This window comes from Haliotis cracherodii, unplaced genomic scaffold (assembly GCF_022045235.1).
Source record: "Haliotis cracherodii isolate W230 unplaced genomic scaffold, xgHalCrac1.p SCAF_16, whole genome shotgun sequence".
Lineage (NCBI taxonomy): Eukaryota > Metazoa > Mollusca > Gastropoda > Lepetellida > Haliotidae > Haliotis > Haliotis cracherodii.
Genome location: NW_027266271.1, coordinates 25,428,113 through 25,446,688, shown reverse-complemented (window position 1 = coordinate 25,446,688; position 18,576 = coordinate 25,428,113). Strand labels below are relative to the sequence as shown.

The window sequence follows — 18,576 nt, the reverse complement described above, 5'->3', positions numbered from 1 at the left end:
CTTAACTTGCGAAAAAATGATATTTTTAATGCAAATTCGAGTGTCACATGTTCATTAACCATACGTCGACCAATATCTAAAATATATCTACAAAAAGAATTCCTATATATTATTAAAAATTTATTGATTCATCATTGTGAATATCAAAGGTATATAAGTGCAGTGACGTGAGTTGAATGTTCTGCATCCTGGATGACATGGATTGACATGTCAAGCCTGACCGGCTTTGTAAGGCCTGTCTACGCCTTGTTTGTGTATGGGTATATAGCCTATAAAGCATTGTCAACATGTATAGATTTGGGGATGGCATAACGCCATCACATTTGGCGTTCGTGTTCATTTATCACGGTCTGACTGTGTTTGTCAAAAGTCAAGGCCATCCACCCTCCTTAAAACAATGATGAAATATACCGACATCTGCATATATACTGATTTTGAAATACTATTTATACCAGGAATATGCGACAATAAACGCAGAAATGTGAAACCCCACTTCAGGCGTATGTGCGTATTCCGATACAATGTTTCACAGATATTAAACGGTAATGTTTCCACCAGACAACATGTGTGCTAAAGTAGCCTAGATCTAGTTCGTATTCAGGTAATCGGGTTTTCAGGCTGAGGACCGGAACCTAAACAAACGCTGAAACACAACACCGGGAATGATGGGATATCAAGTGATGTCATTTTTCGGGTTATTAATAGTGGAACATGTCCAATCCTCGCGTTCTGATTGGCTGTGCCATGTGTAAGTTTCTAAATTTAGACGTGGTATTGCACCATAAGACAGCAAGCCGGTTGAGAAGTTCCATTGTAGATTGAATGTGAGCAAAGAGGTGGGACAGAGACCGAGAGGACTGAAGGTATGCTTAAAAAAATGAATAAACAGGTGTTTTTACACCCGTAATGTTATTAACAGTTTATTTTACACAATTATATTATAAAATAACGTAATGTCATGTGTTTTTAACTCCTCAGAGCGCCACAGAAGGCAGCCACGCGCAGGTTATCCATCCTGGAAAGCGGTTTATTCTCCGACACATCAACGACGTCAACCAACGACTTCATCAAACTGGACACGTTTCTAAAGTCGGCTGACACCATTTCAACGATGCAGGGAGAGGAAAGTTCGGTGTTTGTCCCTACCGGCTCAGAGTTTATACCCGAGACGCTGGATGAGTTAGTGGACTGGCTGGATCTCACAAACGATTCAACCGGGAAAGCTAGCGACATCCAGCAGTTCCGTACGTTCGGTACAGAAGACAAGTGGCCTATTTAACGATGGTGAGAGTCGGATTAAAATTTGTCAAAATGTTAAACGTTAAAATTGCTTAAAGATCATTTCAGTGAAAAATGTCAGAATTTGGAACTAATGTTACACCTACACAACTGTAAACTGAAGTATAAGAGTTTATGTAGTGTGGGTGGAACCACGGGTCTATTACGATCACGTCGTTCGGTTTTATCGATTAGGGTAAATAAACATGGTAGATATGGTACATCGACCCGATGTAGCCTTGGCCGGTTAACCGCTGTCACGTGACAGGGGTGTTTTTGCTGTCACTAAGCGATCACGTGATAACAACGTATGTTTCCATAAATAGCACTGCTTGCCGGGTCAGCAAAGTTTGTGCCTCTTATTTCCCAGAATTTCGTCATACCCAAGTTAGTGGTGCAATAGCTATTAATATATAGTCGCGGGCAAATCAAAAACTGACAAACCCTTCGAATGTCTAACGAAGATAGTGTTAGTGGAGAGTAGGCCTCTGGAGATGAAATTTTACACTTACTTTGCCTCCACTTACTCTACAACATTTCACAACAAATGTGGACTGGTGCGTTTTTAAAACATTTGCACCAACGGGAATTAGGTTAAACAAGATATCCTCAGATTATATTTACCTGTATTGGTTTCTTAATTTATTTTAAATACAATTTTTTTTCACTTTGAAAAATTGTTTATTATTTGATAGATGTAAAACTGAATTATTGTAGATGAAGCATTTGGTGATTTTTTTCTGTGAGAACAATGCTTATTCTGTCTTGTGTTTCCACAAGATTCTATACTTGTCTTGATGCTTGAGGTTAACCTCCCAGTAGGTATCATGTGAGTGGAACTCTATAGTTAGTTGTTCTCTTCAGGGCCAGCTGATGACTTGAAGTACAACTTGAAGCCGTCAGCGGATGACCTATTGATGTCGATCGACAATGGTAACGATGCATTGATGCTGGGCAGCTTTGACTCAGGGATGCTAAGTTATCTCGATCCACTGGCAGAAGCCAGTCTTGATAGTTTTGTGGATCTTTCTACCTTCCTTGAAGAGGTAAGTTTCACTGGTGTTCGTAGAATACATGTTTTGTTTTGGAATGAAGATTTGAATTACTTTTCAAATTTGTTGACCTTAGATGTTCATATTTAGTTCAGAGTTCTTCGAAACTCTTTTTTTTATTATTTACTTTTTGCTTTATTGAGAATATCTCAATAATCGTAAGCATTTGAAGCCTTGGTTTTATGGAAAATTGATGTGGACCATTTGACTTTTCAGGGTAAAACTGTTGAGCCAGTAGATGGAGCTGCAGTAGATATTGACGCTCTAATGGAAAAGACAAAACCTGTTGAGGTTGCTGTGGAAACTGCAGAGCCATCTATGAAGGGCAATTTTGAAGAGGTTGAGGAAGTAGTAGATGTAGTTGACAAGGAGGAAGAGGTTGAGGAAGTAGTAGATGTAGTCGACATGGAGGAAGAGGTTGTGGCAACAACCCCGGACCATGACTATGTCTGCAAGCGACCTCGGCTGTCTACTTCATCCAATGCAAGTGAGGAAGGGGGACACACCTACGCTGCTGCGTCGACAAGTCCCGTTCCACTTGTACGGAAGTATCGTGAACGTCGCGACAAGAACAATGTTGCTTCACGCAGATCGCGTGAAATCCGGAAAAGGAAATTTGTCGACATGGAAAGCAAAGCTGATGAACTTGTTGTTGAGAACGAGAAACTCCAATTGAAGATTGTGGAGTTGGAGAAATTAGCGAAAGAGATGAAAACCATTCTTGTTTCCAAGTTGTCGGGGAAGTAAACATTGTCTTGAAGCTTTGTGCACGATGCTTGTATTGTCAGGATGTCATTTGACAGCTGAATGCACAACTGACGTTGTTGCAGCTCATTCATATAGAACATTGTTTATTTATCATTGAATGCGGAAACACAAGTGTTTGAATGTAGGATTTGTTGCTTGTTGAAGATATTTGAAATCCATACTACTAAAGGAAATTGCCACTGCGTCTGTATGGGCAGTTTGCAGTAGTAGGCTGATCGGGACAACACTGGTCTGAATTAAATCTTACACAAATTTACACATTGTACCAATTCAGTTTTGAATATTTAAGCATTTTAAAATGATGTTAATTGACATTTAAAGAAATGTATTCAAAAATATGATTGTTTCAAATTAAGAGTTTGTCTTTAAATTCAAAAGCAAATAAGTCAGTAAGTCACATTTGATGGAAAGTGAACAACATAATTTGTTTGGAACTTTACTTGATTTGTTTTAGAAATTTAGATATAAATTTTTAGAGTCTTTTTAGACCAGGAGTTATGAAATGAATTGAAGGTTACATTTGAGGGGATATTCCTTTAGTATTACTGGATTTCTATCATGATAGACTGAATCGCCATTGACTGAACATATGTTAAATAAAGTCATGTTGCTTGGATGTTAGAATTGAAATAAGAATGTACACCCCTTAATCTCTTCATAAGACTTTATGTTGATGGGGTGTCATTGAAGTAAAATGTACACCCCTTAATCTCTTCATAAGACTTAATGTTGATGGGGTGTCATTGAAGGAAAATGTACACCCCTTAATCTCTTCATAAGACTTTATGTTGATGGGGTGTCATTGAAGGAAAATGTACACCCCTTAATCTCTTCATAAGACTTTATGTTGATGGGGTGTCATTGAGATAAAAAAAACAACCTGCCACATAGTCTCTTTGAGACTTTATGATGGTGGGGATAGTAACTCTCAGGAGTTGTGTTGTTAATTTATATGTCACACGTTGATCATGTTGACTTCTTTCATGTGCCATATTTCATGTCCCGTTTATCAGTGTGCCAAGTGGCACTACCGAATCATGTCATAGACGAAAAGCACATTGTGTACAAATGCGAAACCAAAAAAACCCAAAACAGTTGATACGGAAAAAATATTTTTCTTGATGTGTTATTATGCCAATATGATTAATAATTACATGTCTTGTATAGCTCCTCAACTCATGTCACTGTTCAATATTGGCCATATGTACCTTGAAGGGTTCTGTTTTGATACACAATGTATCCATGTGTATGGAATAATGACATGCCAAGTGTCAAAGTCATGTGACTTTTATCTAGGACAATACTGATATATTGATGATGATATGAGGGATTTATCTAGAACCGATTGAAGACTGATGTTCAGGTTATGGCAAATGGAGCAAATGTCACTAAAAGTTCCCCCAAAGAAATGCAAACTTTTCCAATTCATGTTAAAACTATTGTGATGACTTGGTCAAAGTGACTTGTATTTTGCTGATAACATGACCAGCGAAGATGAAGAGACCTTATGCTTAATATTGCATTAGATGCAATGTTAGACAGCAGTGTTAAAATAAATCTGAAAAAAAAAAAGAACTTTAAAAATCCCAATTTGGAGAAAATAGTATTTTTCCCCCAAATTTAGCCGACATTGCCACTCAGTTTGGATTCCTAGGTAAATCCCTGATTATATAGAGAGGAACAGTACATTGAGGCCCTTACATTAAGAGCCACAGATCACTTAATGTTCTGATGCTGAAGATACCTGAATTAAGCTTACAGGCATTTTGAAAGGAAATTAATCAGGGATACATACAGAGTAAAAGTTCAATGTGGACTTGTGTGTTTATGATAGCTTTTAGTTTGAATGAAGCCGAGGATGGAAACAAACTTAATGAGATGTGTGAGCTTTTGCAAGATTGTGCATCAGTTTGTTGATAATTTTTCCGTTTCATTCTATGTGGGGAGAGGGTGGGGTTATTAGCGTCTGGAAGAGACATTCCAGCAAAATGGGTATTTTCAAGAGGCCTATGAGTGAAAGGTGCCTTAAGGATCTGTTTGTTACAATCATGCTGTGAAGGACAAAAGATTTATGATATGGTTCCCATAGATCATTTGACATGTGAATCTGTCTTTCATTATATCATTTGGAAAAGACATGCAATATTGTTTTGTTCATCATGTGCTCTATTTATATATTTTCAAAGTGTATGTTTATTATTATGTACTGTTGATTGACCAGAAGTTGCAGTTGGATTCTGTTGACAAACCTTTTTTACTGGTGAATAAACTTAAGATATTGTATCCATGACTTTTGTTTTTGTTAGACATTGATAAGTAGAGGACTTCAACTTTCCACCCGATGTGGTGGGTAGCCTTTTGGCTAAAGTCTTTCGAAGGCCTGGAGTGGATTACCCACCTGGCTGCAATGTCTGAAGCCCAAATTTCTGGTGTCCCCTGCAGAGATATTGCAAGAAGATTGCTGAAAGTGGCATGAAAGCATATTCACTCACTCACTACTATCAACATTGCATTTGACAAAGCTGTTTGGAGATCATAGTCCAGCTTTAAGACTGCTCCCTTTGATGCTGGGGAGTGAGTTATGATGCTGTCATCCACCTCTGTACCACACACACAATCCGTGATCCACCTCTGTACAACCACACTCACAATCCGAGATCCACTTCTATACAACTACATACACAACAAAGTCCTGATGTCTTGTTTAACAAGCACTTTTTTATTTACATCCTATCACTGTCTACGAAAAATGACATGAGTTACAGGCACCAGATGTGGCTTGATTCTAGGGGTTAGAAAAATAGTGTATCATACAGAATGTACAATGCATCGAGTATGAGTATATTTCCAACATGGCATGACGTCACTACCCTGCTACACATACTCTCTCTCGTCTATGTCCGACATCAATGATATATGTAGTGTGCCTCTGTTATATTATGCACAGTTGTTCAACAACAATGAAATGAGGACAATGTGTCAACGTCCAGAATAAACATTCATGAGTAGGTAATATAAGCGGAGTTATCTCCCTTCAAGGATTGCTGGGTTGGAATCTCTAGGCTTCCTGTTGATATAGAATTATAAAACACAATCTCAATGATGCTGTTGTAGAATGGGTTAAGCAATATCTAAAACAGGACATATTCATCCACTGTTTTATATTAATAGCACTTATTTGCATTGAACACATTTATAGCAATTGAGATCTGTACATACATGTATTCATTTTACCCCAATTCCTGAGTACAGCCTTTTCATGATCTGATTTTGTCAGTTAAGGGAGAAAACTCAAGTGGAAAAAAATGCATCATTTTCCAATCACTCCTCTACGATTATGGCAACCAAACATGCATTTATAGCCAGCAGATCATCCCCTCTTACCAAAAACACCGGATAAAATATTTACAGATTTGAGAGAACAGGGATAGTTGAGGGAGATGAGAGTTAACCAAATTAACACCTTATTTGCTCATTAGTTTAGGGACAACTAATATTTGGCAGTAAGTAAAATGATTCAGCTCAGCAATTTGGACCAATATATTTTCAGCAGAAGAAATTATTCCTATAATGAATTAAATGGTTTTTTTTTCTTAATAATATGAAATCGTTGGTTACATACATACCATATTACTCCCCCAATAGTACTTTTGACAAAGAGTCACGGAAAACAATTTAAATACCAGTATAGATACCCAAACCATTGGTTCGGGAGGGGCCACTGCGCAGCAACTTGTGGCCTTATCGAAAAGCTAATTGTTGAGTACGGAGTGCTGCATTGATGGTCTTAAAAACCAAGATAATTATGCAGTGAATTATTTCAGCTGACTCACCCCTAATAATGTACGACTTTCAAGTGAAAATGTTAACAGTGGTGTAGAGTGTGCACGCTCTATGAGGCGTACTACTTGTTGATGTAAATAACGAAATTCATTTTCAGGAATCTCTTAAACAAAGCAAAAACAATTATTTATTGCTAATGTGCTAATGATTTCCTGAATGATTTCCATTAATTGTTTAACTATTTTATGTCCACCCTTTTTTATCCGTGCTTGTATTGATAGTGGTGAAAATGTTAATCTCTCAGTAGAAGGGACTGATCTAACCATGCTTATCTTATCTCACCAGCTTCAGGCATCCACAACTAGAGCAAGATGCCTTTGCGACACAAAAATTCATATATACCCTAATTCATGTACATGGGAAACTTCGTAAAATATTTGATATGACAATATGTTAAAGAAGTGTTGGGACGATGTTTAAAATTGGTTTGTAAAGACAAGTAACCATTTGACCGAGACATTAGCCTTCTCAAATATTACATCCAATTTGGCTGGATGATCATGTTAGGATTTAACATTCTTGAGTGAAAAATTATTTTTAATATATATGAAAGCTTTATGTAATGATAACCATATATAAAAGAAATGTTCACTAAAAAAAATCTTTCTTATTTCCAACACTACTTACTTTGCATAATGTTTTATTAAATCTCATATTTTTTTGGCTGAATTTTCAAAATGAGACAGATTTCAAATCATATAGTTGATCAATGGATTTCTCATGAAAAACATAAGATAGGTGAAACAGGATACTTATTTCATAATTGCTGTTTAAAATGGAATACATTGTGTAATTGATCTAACTTTAAAAAGCCCAAAGGGAGATAATTCACAAACAGAAACAGAATTGCCTCCCTTTGACCATTGAGGAAAACAACTGTCAAGCTTTACTGTTAACTTGTCCAATCCTGTTCTTGGCAAGTACCACTTAAAATATTTAACTTAACTTGCTTTACTTTTGAGAAGAAAATATTTCACTCACAAATAAAATGTGATGAATCGAAAAAATAAGCCTGATGTCAAAACTATTTCATTCCTCAAAATTTCCATTTTCCTTATCTACAGATCCACATTGTTACATGGCCAACACTTAGCCTTGAGTAAAATGTGTCACTTCAATTTGACAGATTATGAAGAGAACATTGCCTCCATTCTTAACCAAAACTTTGTTTCAGTACCACAATGATGCTATAAAATATCAAAATCTTCATAATAAAATTTGCACATACTTTTTCTTTAAGAAAGATGTATACATTCTCAAACATGATATGGACAAATCTGTACAAACAAAACATACTCTTAAACAAAACAACATTTTGAAAACTATTCATAAGCACTTAATTTACATCTGAACAATTTTCTTTTCACAATGGCAGTATATATTTTTTCCATATCATAAGAATTATATTGATGTTTTCTGTGAAAATTACTTTCAAGGGAAACTTCTTAAATGTATAAATCGATATGGTAAATTTCAGTTGACGGAATGCATTGCTAAGCACTTGAAGCTGATACTGATCTCTGCAGTAATATGTAATACATGTATGCTTCTTAGCTAATTATGCAAATATTATCGAGATCAGCACTTCAGGACGAAATAGAACAATGATCATGCCATCTAAAAACCATGATAGTGACAAAAACAATCAACTGTACTTTCTTAGTGAAAATATATCAAAACAAAACAAAGATATTACAGAAAACTGTAATGAAATGTCTCCTTATCTGGAGATCTAAGTCTCAAAATGGTTACCTCTAGATATTTCAAACAATGCATACAAAAACAGAACAACTAAAACCTTGCTTATTATGCTTCGATAAATGAGAGAGAAAAATAAAGAAAGTATATATGAATATCAATAACACCCTATCACAATAATGTGCAACTTCTACGACAAGGACTTGCCGTTCAGATCAAAACCAATCTTTTGGCATGCATTCTGAAAGAATATATTTAGAATATATTCATGTAAATTGGCCAAAGGTCATACCCATTATGCTGTGTGGTATCAGGATAGAGGCATCATGCTAATCCTCCACAATGGAGTAGTGACTGTATTAGCTTCAGACCATTTCTATTTCTATTTCTGATATGATATTGTGAAAAAATCAGAAGTATGCAGATGTAATTTGAAATGTTATTGTTTCACTTATATGGCCAAAATTATCATTTTAAAACTACAATTAAATTCTTATTTTAATTTTGCATTTCTTGGCTTTAAATATTCAAAATGATATAAAGATATATGGGCTTATTTCATTTTGTATTGTTTGCTTTAAATATAAAAAAACAGTATCCAAATATATGGGGTCTGCCTTTCTCCATAGCATATAATTTAGGTAGGACTTCCAGCGTCAGTATGATCTTTGATTTCCCGGTATATCCCCTTGCTGTGTTGTATCCCACACAGCCACAAAGGTTGATAAGTTGAAATTAATCTTTAATTTAAACACTGCAGCATCAATTGCCAAAGATTTTAGTCACCTGATTCTGAATCATCAATAACCTTACCTGAGGTAAATGTACACATGATTCAATGTCACCCATAATATGTCCACTGACAATGATATATGATTCTACATTAAAACTTTCACTGTACTCCACCAATGCATGTTGAACAAGCTTTCTCGTACACCGAGTCACTGAAAGAGTCACACTCACAACAATGTTGCAATGTGTCCAGCAAGATGCCTTCTAGGAACGACTCCTTGCTGCACCGTAAGCAATAGCACCCATAATGCCACAATAAATGCAAGATAAAAAGGGAAAACACATTACAGTACAAGATGTCCATATATGCACCAACATCCACGTCTATCTCACTCTACACTCTGTTACTTCATGTTCAAATACTTGTTCTCCTCCGCTAACGTCGTCAACACAGAGCTCATATCATTTACAGCCATATTATTCATATTGAGCACTGGATTAAACCGCGAGGAACTCTGAGATGCTGACCGGTTCGAGGCTGCTGTTGGACTGAAAATATTTTCCTGTGATATTGAGCTTATATTGTCTATGAGATTTTCAGTCGATATTGACGTTAAGTTGTCCATGAAATCTTCAATCGGTGGCGCCGTGGTCTCGGCAGGGTCGGTGCTGCTGGTCACCTGGTTGCACCCTGGGGACATCTCAAGCTGGTTGGGGAAGGGGCCATGGGGCTGCTGGATCTGGCAGCTCGGCCGGTTGTTCTGGGGGGTACCCGAGGGGGTGTTACCACTGGGCGGATGGGGAAACATGGGGGGTACAGGTTGTGGGGGAAACAGTTGCTGTGTTGGTGGAAGTGGGGGGGCAGGCGGGGGTGGCATGCTGTTCACCATGTTGGGCGTCATGTTGCTGTTCATGTTGGGGTTCATGCCGTTGCCCATATTGTCCCCGGGGTACATCTTCTGTTGGTGGAAGTTCTGCTGCATCCCTGGCATGTTCTGCATCTGTGGCATCGGACCCTGCTGCATCGGCATCTGCATATTGTTGAACATACCAGGGTTGTTCTGCTGCTGCTGCTGCTGCTGCTGCATGAGCTGTTGCTGTCTCAGCAACCGGGATGCGGTCTTGGCATTTGGTGGTATCTGTGATTGGCTTATATGAGGAACCTGCACCTGAGGACTGGCCCGTTCTGTCTTCTGTCGCATGTTCATCTGCATCGGTATCCCATTCTGCATTTGCATTTTGGGCATGCTTGGCGGCGTTGGCGCAAACATCTGTGGAGACTGAGGTGGCAGCATGCTACCTTGACCTTGATTCTGACCTTGACCTTGGTTCATCATAACTGGCCATTGGTTCATATTGTTTCCCTGACCATTATTACCCATCCTTCCTTGCTGTGGAACATTTTCAGGAATTGTGGTCATCCCCCCTTGTGGCATATTTCCCTGTTGCATGTTCTGCTGGCTCATGCCTTGCATCTGCATCGCCTGGGGCGACAACTGACTTCCAGGAGAATGCTGCATTTGCATATTTCTCATTTGCATATTCTGCATCTCGTTATTGAAGTTCTGACCCTGGTTCCAACCCTGCTGCATGTTTGGCATCATGCCCGGCCCACACTGGCCACCATTATTAAACTGCTGACCATTATTCCCGCACATCATGTTAGAGTTCATACCCTGATTGTCATAGAAACCAGACTGCATTTGTATATTGTTGCTATAGGGATGTGGCACCGAGGGTTGCTGGTTTGAGTATTGGTTATTGGGACTGTGGTTTTGAGACGGAAAGTTCCCTTGCATCCTTTGCTCCATGTCCGGTGGATGAGGATCATACCCTGCGTAGCGTTCGTTCAGGAATCTCTGCATGTCGTCAGGGATTATCATATCCTCGTTATCCTCCAGCATCTTCTCTTCCAGTGATTGCTCATTGTATGTCTCCATGTTGTTTCCAGGGGACCCGTACTCCGCATCCTCTGCGACGCTGTAGTCAGTAGCGATGCTGCTTCTGGACGAGTGGAAGGTGTTGTTTGACCCACATTTTCCTTGCAGACTCTTCATACTGGGCGGAACAGGAAGTACCTTCATGACATTCAGACTGTGGTAGCGCTGAAGCCGCTTCAGGTCACGGAAATTGTGGTCCACAGTCCGTACAGGGTCACTGGCTCTCCTGATCTCCCTGTTGGGAATCTCGTGAGGCAGTGGCGTGCGACAGGGCGTGCTGGTCCGTGCACCTTCCATCTCCCGCCGTGCGGCGAAGAACCTTGCAATATTCTCATTGCAGTATTTGCTAGCGGGACTTCGGATGGGCATCTGTTGAGACTGCACCACCAAATTGGGATGGCTCCCGAGATGGGCTTTCTGCATCATGTTGGCCACATTACCAATGTTACTACTCTCACTCGACCTCCTGGAGGCATGGTGGGGCAGATTTCCTGAGATGTCGTACTCGTACGGAGAGTTGGCGATGCTCAATCGGTTGGACGAGAGCTGTGATGCTTCACTGGATCTCCTACTGGAGAACTGACTCCCGAAGGGGTAGGGGCTGGTGTCGGACCTCATGCTGCTCATGTAGGAACTGAGGGTGCTGGTATTGCTGTCACGGCGACCGCCACCATAGATCATCTGAGTCTGCAGCTCTGTGCGACCTGCAATAACGAGACAAGACGAGACATCAGTATGGGACAGATCATGTAGTAATCACTACATTGATTGTGACTGACATTTTATTTGAAAATGACATTAAAATTGTTGAATAAATCACACTACAATTTGCCAATGTGCTAGTTGTCCAAATATGCATTTAACCTGATCTATTTTTTTTTAATCTAATGACTTAAAACAATCTTTTCCTTCACATAACCACATCGTACCTGCCAGATCAGCAATACGTTTGTGAGGTGGACTTGTTTTAATCTGAGTCATCTTGACATTTAAGTCGTTCGAACTGTTGTTGCAGCGCCGACCATCTGCAAAAATACAGGTCGTTCTTCATCAAGTTCGTCAATATATGGGTACCATTGCACTTTCTTTGAGCAAGAACATGCTTGTAGAATGAACATGTTGTCAAGAATGAACCATCGCCCGATAACCTTAACACCACAACACAGAGAACTATGTTGATATCATATGATTATACCCCACACTGAGATTCAAACTTTCGTACTTATACCCCACCCATATGTCTGCCCCATCACCATCAGCAAAGAAGCAAGCTGATTGGTCCATTTTGAGAACAGACATGACACCAAAGCAGTGGGAACTTACTTGGGCTTATTGGAGGCAACTGGGAGTAGACCGACAGAGAGTTGCTTTTGTTGTTGATTCGGCCTTTCATTCGGTTCTGCATCACCTGGCCAGAATTTATCTGGTTGCGACGTACCAACAAGGACTCGGATCCACCAGGTACCTGTGAACAGAGATACTTGTATTTCAGTTTTATCCCTAATACTTTTTGGGCAGTGGGGTAGCCTCGCTGTAAAAGTGTTCCTGAAGCAGCCATGCTGAAGGGACATGAAGGTGATATTTCTGAAATATTGCTAAAAACAGCATAAAACCATACTCACTAACTCACTCAATACTATGTATATCTGTTCATATTTAATATGGCAGGAACATGGCTTCATAAAAATATTTGCACTGATTGATAATCAGTGATATCTTTTTCTGTTTCGTCAATGACAACTATTCTTTCAAGCATGTAGAAAAACCTAGTCCATCATCGGTAACGGAGGTGAATTACTATGGCACCAACAGCCATAAGTTTCAAATATGTGAAAATGTTTTTCTTACATGATAGCTTTAAAATAGGTAATAAAAGTTCTAATGAGCCAGTTATCTTTGAATTCTCATATCACAGCCTAAGACAAAGAAGGTCCTTCAAAGCCAATCAGCTCCTACCTCTGCCTCGTCTGGTTCTGGGATGTCGACTTCCTCCTCCTCCTCCAATGAGATGCTCCCAGGGTTTCCCCCTGACGATGTGATGTGGGTTCCTCCACTCAGATGCTCCTCGATGGTGTCGGGCTGGATGTTGTTGGTCACGTTGACTTCAGGACTGCTCTGGGGTGATGGGTTGTTTTGAGACACGGAAGACCCCACATTATCCTGGAAAATAATTGTTATCATTCATCATTTGAAATAACATCCGAGTTCAATGATGGTTACGTATTGGAGAAAACACGCTCACAAGGTTTTGGTAGACAGAGCATGCCCTTGGGAGAGTGAAAAACCAAGGGGGTGAACCCCCCGTGGTTTTTCCCGACCCCCAGGGCATGCTCTGTCTACCAAAACCGAGGGAAAGTGTTTTTCCATGCTTATAACCGAAAAAAGAAACTTTTATCAACATTTTTATGTTTTGAACATATTTTCCATGAACCTTAGGAAACGCGCGTAAAATATCTGTTGCTGGCGTACAGATCTTGAAAAGGACATTCTAAAAACCAGTGAGGCTTATCAACACCTCTGTAGCCTCGTGGTACACTCACTGGGCTACAGATATGAAGGTTGCGAGTTTGATCCTCGGGAATATAAAGAAAACATTATATAAAATCCCTGGGACATTACAACGTCCCTGTTTATGAGATTTAACCCGACTGGAAAGTAAAACCTCACAATAGGTTTTAATGCCTATAGAAAGAAGGCTCTTACTTAATAGCGATCCCAATGTATAGGTTTATAATTGAGAGTTCAAAACTTTACCAGCAGGAAGTCCTTGCAAATAATCACTCACTCATTGGTGAATTGCCAAGTTGGCTATTAATTAAGAATAACCTTCTGGTGACAGTTCTCCAATTCTTCGCATAATAAATTTCATGTCCCTAATCCTGAGGTAAAACATGCTAAGGACAATGCATGTGTTGTACCTGTGACTTTCTTCTATCTCCTGGTGCTGACGTCTGTAATGAAGTTACCATGAGACACTCCTCCATCTTCTTGCACTGGTCATCATCTTTCTTGTCCTGTAACATGGCAGACGGTCAGTCAGTGACATCCATGGCAGACGGTCAGTCAGTAACATCCACGGCAGACGGTCAGTCAGTGACATCCACGGCAGACTGTCAGTCAGTGACATCAAAAGCAGACGGTCAGTCAGTAACATCCACGGCAGACTGTCAGTCAGTGACATCCACGGCAGACGGTCAGTCAGTGACATCCACGGCAGACTGTCAGTCAGTGACATCCACGGCAGACGCTCAGTCAGTAACATCCACTGCAGACGGTCAGTCAGTGACATCCACGGCAGACTGTCAGTCAGTAACATCCACGGCAGACGCTCAGTCAGTAACATCCACTGCAGACGGTCAGTCAGTGACATCCACGGCAGACTGTCAGTCAGTAACATCCACGGCAGACTGTCAGTCAGTGACATCCACGGCAGACTGTCAGTCTGTAACATCAACGGCAGACGGTCAGTCAGTGACATCCATGGCAGACTGTCAGTCAGTGACATCCACGGCAGACAGTCAGTCAGTAACATCAACGGCAGACGGTCAGTCAGTGACATCCATGGCAGACTGTCAGTCAGTGACATCCACAGCAGACGGTCAGTCAGTGACATCCACGGCAAACGGTCAGTCAGTGACATCCATGGCAGACAGTCAGTCAGTATTGTCAGTGGCAGACAGTCAGTCGGTATTGTCAGTGGCAGTCAGTCAGTAACATCAATGACAAATGATCATTCAGTCAGCCATATCAATGGCAGATGGGCAGTCAGCAACATCAATGGCAGATGGTCAGTCAGTCAACAACATCAATAACAGGGTTAGTAAGTAACATCGGAACAATGTCTGCTCACTTACATCCACAAACATTGTTAAAGTACGACTAGTGTAAGTCTTTATGCTTAGGATATAGTATGTGAGGTGAAATGAGGTTCAGCGTCGCGTCCAAGATTATTGCACTTAAATAGTGATGTGCATGTGTGAGTGGCTGCTTGTACTAGTCCGGTGTAATGTTGATTTTATAGTGGGAGCCCACTGAGATATCATGCCACAGTTTAACATGGATACCCCACTCAGGCACAGTATACTGACTCTGAGCTGACCAGACCCTTAAAGGCGAGCGCCAGACAGGGTAACAAGTACCATCTTTTGACGTCTTTTGGTATGATGCGGCTGGGTGGGTGCTCTACCACTAGACCGAGGAGGCGGTCCTCAGGATATAGGAGTTACACCACAAAAGAGCCCTTAACTAAGATAACAGACATGGGTAGGAGAGATCACAAAGAGATCTTAGTGGTAAGTCTACGTAAAGTATGGGAGATACGATCATCTGAGTGGAACAGGAGTTGATCAGTTTGATTCTTACATCATCGGGCTCTTCTTTCTTGGGGTTGCAGCCGGTGATTTGATCATTTCCTTTATGTTTCTTGTTTGCGTAGAACTCGGGACCGTGGACGGTTTTGACGTGCTTCCTCAAGGAGCTGGGGTCAGTGTAGCGTTTTGTACAGCCTGCTGCCTTACATACATATGGTTTCTGTAGAAGAAAGTAAGAGGAACATCAGCTATAGCACTCTTCATTACTCAGTACCACATTCAGGCGCATGGTAAACAAGCCCATTCAGCTCTCAAAACCCCATGCGCCCTCGTACATGTAACTCATAACACAAAGGGCCAGGTACCCAGGATGTGTAGATCCTGAAACTTGTTAATCAAGACAGTTTCAAATATGTCCAGATTAAGGGGTCAGCACTGTGGACACAATAGTTTTGATTCAAGTAAAACATTAAGCTCTCTGGTCTCTTACCAGAACCACCATTTGGGCACAGGGAGCTGCACACTTTGCTGTGCAGAGTTGTGTCCCCTTGGCATGCCAGGAACCTAGATGTGATTACGTCTTTAGGTCTGTCAGCACCATGCCCATCCTTGTGGTTTTCACCAAAGTCTTAAATGTCTAACATCAGCATCACTTCTGTCACACATCATGAAATATCTCTAATACTGTTCAAAGCGTTGATAATCCAAACTCACTCACTCACTCTAACACGAATCACCAACACAGGCATATATACTCACAGCATTGGAGTGGGTTCGGTTCTGATGCTTGGCCCGGTCGGATGCGTTACTGAACGCCTTGGTGCATCCTGGGAACTCGCACATGTAGGGCTTCTCACCCGTATGAGACCGAAGATGGGTTTTAAGGTTTTCAAGTCGTGAATATGCCTTCGAACAACCTTCAAACTGAAAATAAAACAAGCAGCTATGAGCAACTCAAATCCTAATCTGCTTGTTTGCGTAAAGGAAGCAAATGGTATCGAGACATTCCCGTGATTTGTGATTGTTAAACATCATGATGCCATTCTGGATGATATTCAGCCACTGGCCTTGAACATAAACTCATCTGATACCCTGAACATAGGACTGAACGGCATACCGTTATCCTGCAATATGCTATATTTCTTCTGTGTTTCGGAATTTTGGGTAAAAAATAAATAAATATAAAATTTCCTTATTATTTGCATTGTTTCACATTAATTCTACCCAGAAATTCATTCACAAATGATGTTTTGGAATTGATTGACAAAAATGACGGAAACGCAGAAGTGATTGTTATCTCTCCTGTATCCATGACTACAAAATGGCAGTGACCTTCACTTCACTATGTAGAAAATAGGACCTGCGTGTACAATCAGTGTCAAATACTCTAGATTCCATATATCACAATGTGTGTAGCAAGTCAGATACCTATATCGCAATATGCTGCAATACTAATTTTTGGCACAGCTCTACTGAGCATGAAAGTAATTGTTTCTCGATGAATTACAATGAGCATATGTTAGCACTGGAGCTACTATCAACATAAAACATGTATCACAAATATTGGTAAAGGCTTGAAATATCCAACTGTCTCACAATGTCTACATTATTTCAATATCTATACTGTTTTCGTTTGGAACTAAAATATTTCCCAAAGATTTGTTAACAGGGTAATGTACAAAAAGACAAGACAAAACTAATTACATACTTGTTACATACATACGTAAATCAGGTGAGCTACAATTAGAGAATCTTCCACATTGGCAGATTCATAAAGTGAACGTTTTGAAAACCATTTTGATTACTGTTATATAATTGAAAGCAAGAATCACTGTAATTAATCACTTCATTATTAACCATTAGGGACGTCACAGTACGACTGTCCCCTGCTATGATACGTATCGCAATATGTTTATGATACGATATGTATTGCGATAATTAGTTCGTGGCAATTTTGCATGAATTTTTATATTTCATAGTGCATTAATACTATTCAAATGCTTGGAACTTCCTGAATATCTGGTCTCATTTGAAAATAAAAATCAATACTTTATTTCAGATACAACTTGAGTGTCAACACCAGTTAGAAAAAGACGAACAGGATTGAAGTCTTACCTATGTACATCTACACTGTACAATGTAAATGTAGCATAAATTAATAATAATATTGTTTTTTTTTAAATGTAGATAGGACCCATTTTGCCCAGAAAATCATTTCTTTGCTGTGAACGATACAGGACTAAAATATGAATGGATACAGAACCTCAATATGAATCAATATAGAGAGTGTATAACGTATCATATCGTCTGAGAATATGGTCAATATATTTGTGAATCGTGACATCCCTATTAATCATACCAACTTCTAACTCTTCAAACATTTACTAAAAACAAAGTGCTTAAAACAATAGTTGGCTGCTTCAGAACAATCTACTTTTGTGTCTTTTATCCAAAACTCAGGTGCACTTACAACTCCAAGGCATGCCACCACAAGGTAAAACACACATACATATATCCCCAAACAACGACATACTTTTACTGTTCAACTATGTAATGACTATTTTGGGGGGATACTTGACTGCCTTAAAATGGCATCCCTCATCTCCCCTTCTGCACTGAAATCAATTCAAGTTGACACTAAATACAAAGTCCTTGAGATAAAATTATTCCTAAATCCCCTAAAGAAGTATATTTCCTACAAGCATGTACATATTTCCCATAAGACACTTTAGCCAACTTACCATAATCATTCTGATTGGACATGATGCTGCAGGCCACAGTGTCTAACAAATATTATTCCACTGTCGACAAAGTAGAATTAATGCCTAGATTATCAGGCTGAACTTGGATACAAAGAGCTTTGAGCATTTGACAGCTACACTGACATCCCATATCAGTGTCAAAAGGACACTCTCTGATTTCCTTTATTAAAGCTTTGGATAAACACAAAGAACT

The 18,576-nt window shown here is 39.7% G+C and overlaps 2 protein-coding genes across 5 annotated transcripts in view; one reads left to right on the top strand and one right to left on the bottom strand.

The window, feature by feature from the left end:
* The first annotated feature begins 761 nt into the window (after positions 1 to 761).
* Positions 762 to 5,381, top strand: LOC139463998 (thyrotroph embryonic factor-like). Its single transcript, XM_071245489.1, has 4 exons — positions 762 to 863; positions 979 to 1,284; positions 2,143 to 2,324; positions 2,547 to 5,381. Exons 3-4 carry the CDS (start codon positions 2,196 to 2,198, stop codon positions 3,075 to 3,077), a joined length of 660 nt encoding a protein of 219 aa, XP_071101590.1. The 5' UTR covers positions 762 to 863; positions 979 to 1,284; positions 2,143 to 2,195; the 3' UTR covers positions 3,078 to 5,381.
* Positions 5,382 to 5,796: 415 nt separating this feature from the next.
* The window catches only part of LOC139463997 (zinc finger protein GLI4-like), a 142,911-nt gene continuing 130,131 nt past the window's right edge, over positions 5,797 to 18,576 (bottom strand). For 3 of the 4 annotated variants that reach the window (XM_071245484.1, XM_071245486.1, XM_071245487.1), the window contains 7 exons: positions 16,381 to 16,545; positions 15,674 to 15,841; positions 14,230 to 14,325; positions 13,268 to 13,471; positions 12,635 to 12,776; positions 12,241 to 12,336; positions 5,797 to 12,015 (listed from right to left, as the gene is read on the bottom strand). In XM_071245484.1, the coding sequence (XP_071101585.1) occupies positions 9,776 to 12,015; positions 12,241 to 12,336; positions 12,635 to 12,776; positions 13,268 to 13,471; positions 14,230 to 14,325; positions 15,674 to 15,841; positions 16,381 to 16,545 (3,111 nt within the window). In that variant the 3' untranslated portion in view covers positions 5,797 to 9,775. The remainder of the gene's footprint in view (positions 12,016 to 12,240; positions 12,337 to 12,634; positions 12,777 to 13,267; positions 13,472 to 14,229; positions 14,326 to 15,673; positions 15,842 to 16,380; positions 16,546 to 18,576) is intronic. The other variant, XM_071245488.1, reaches the window with a different exon arrangement.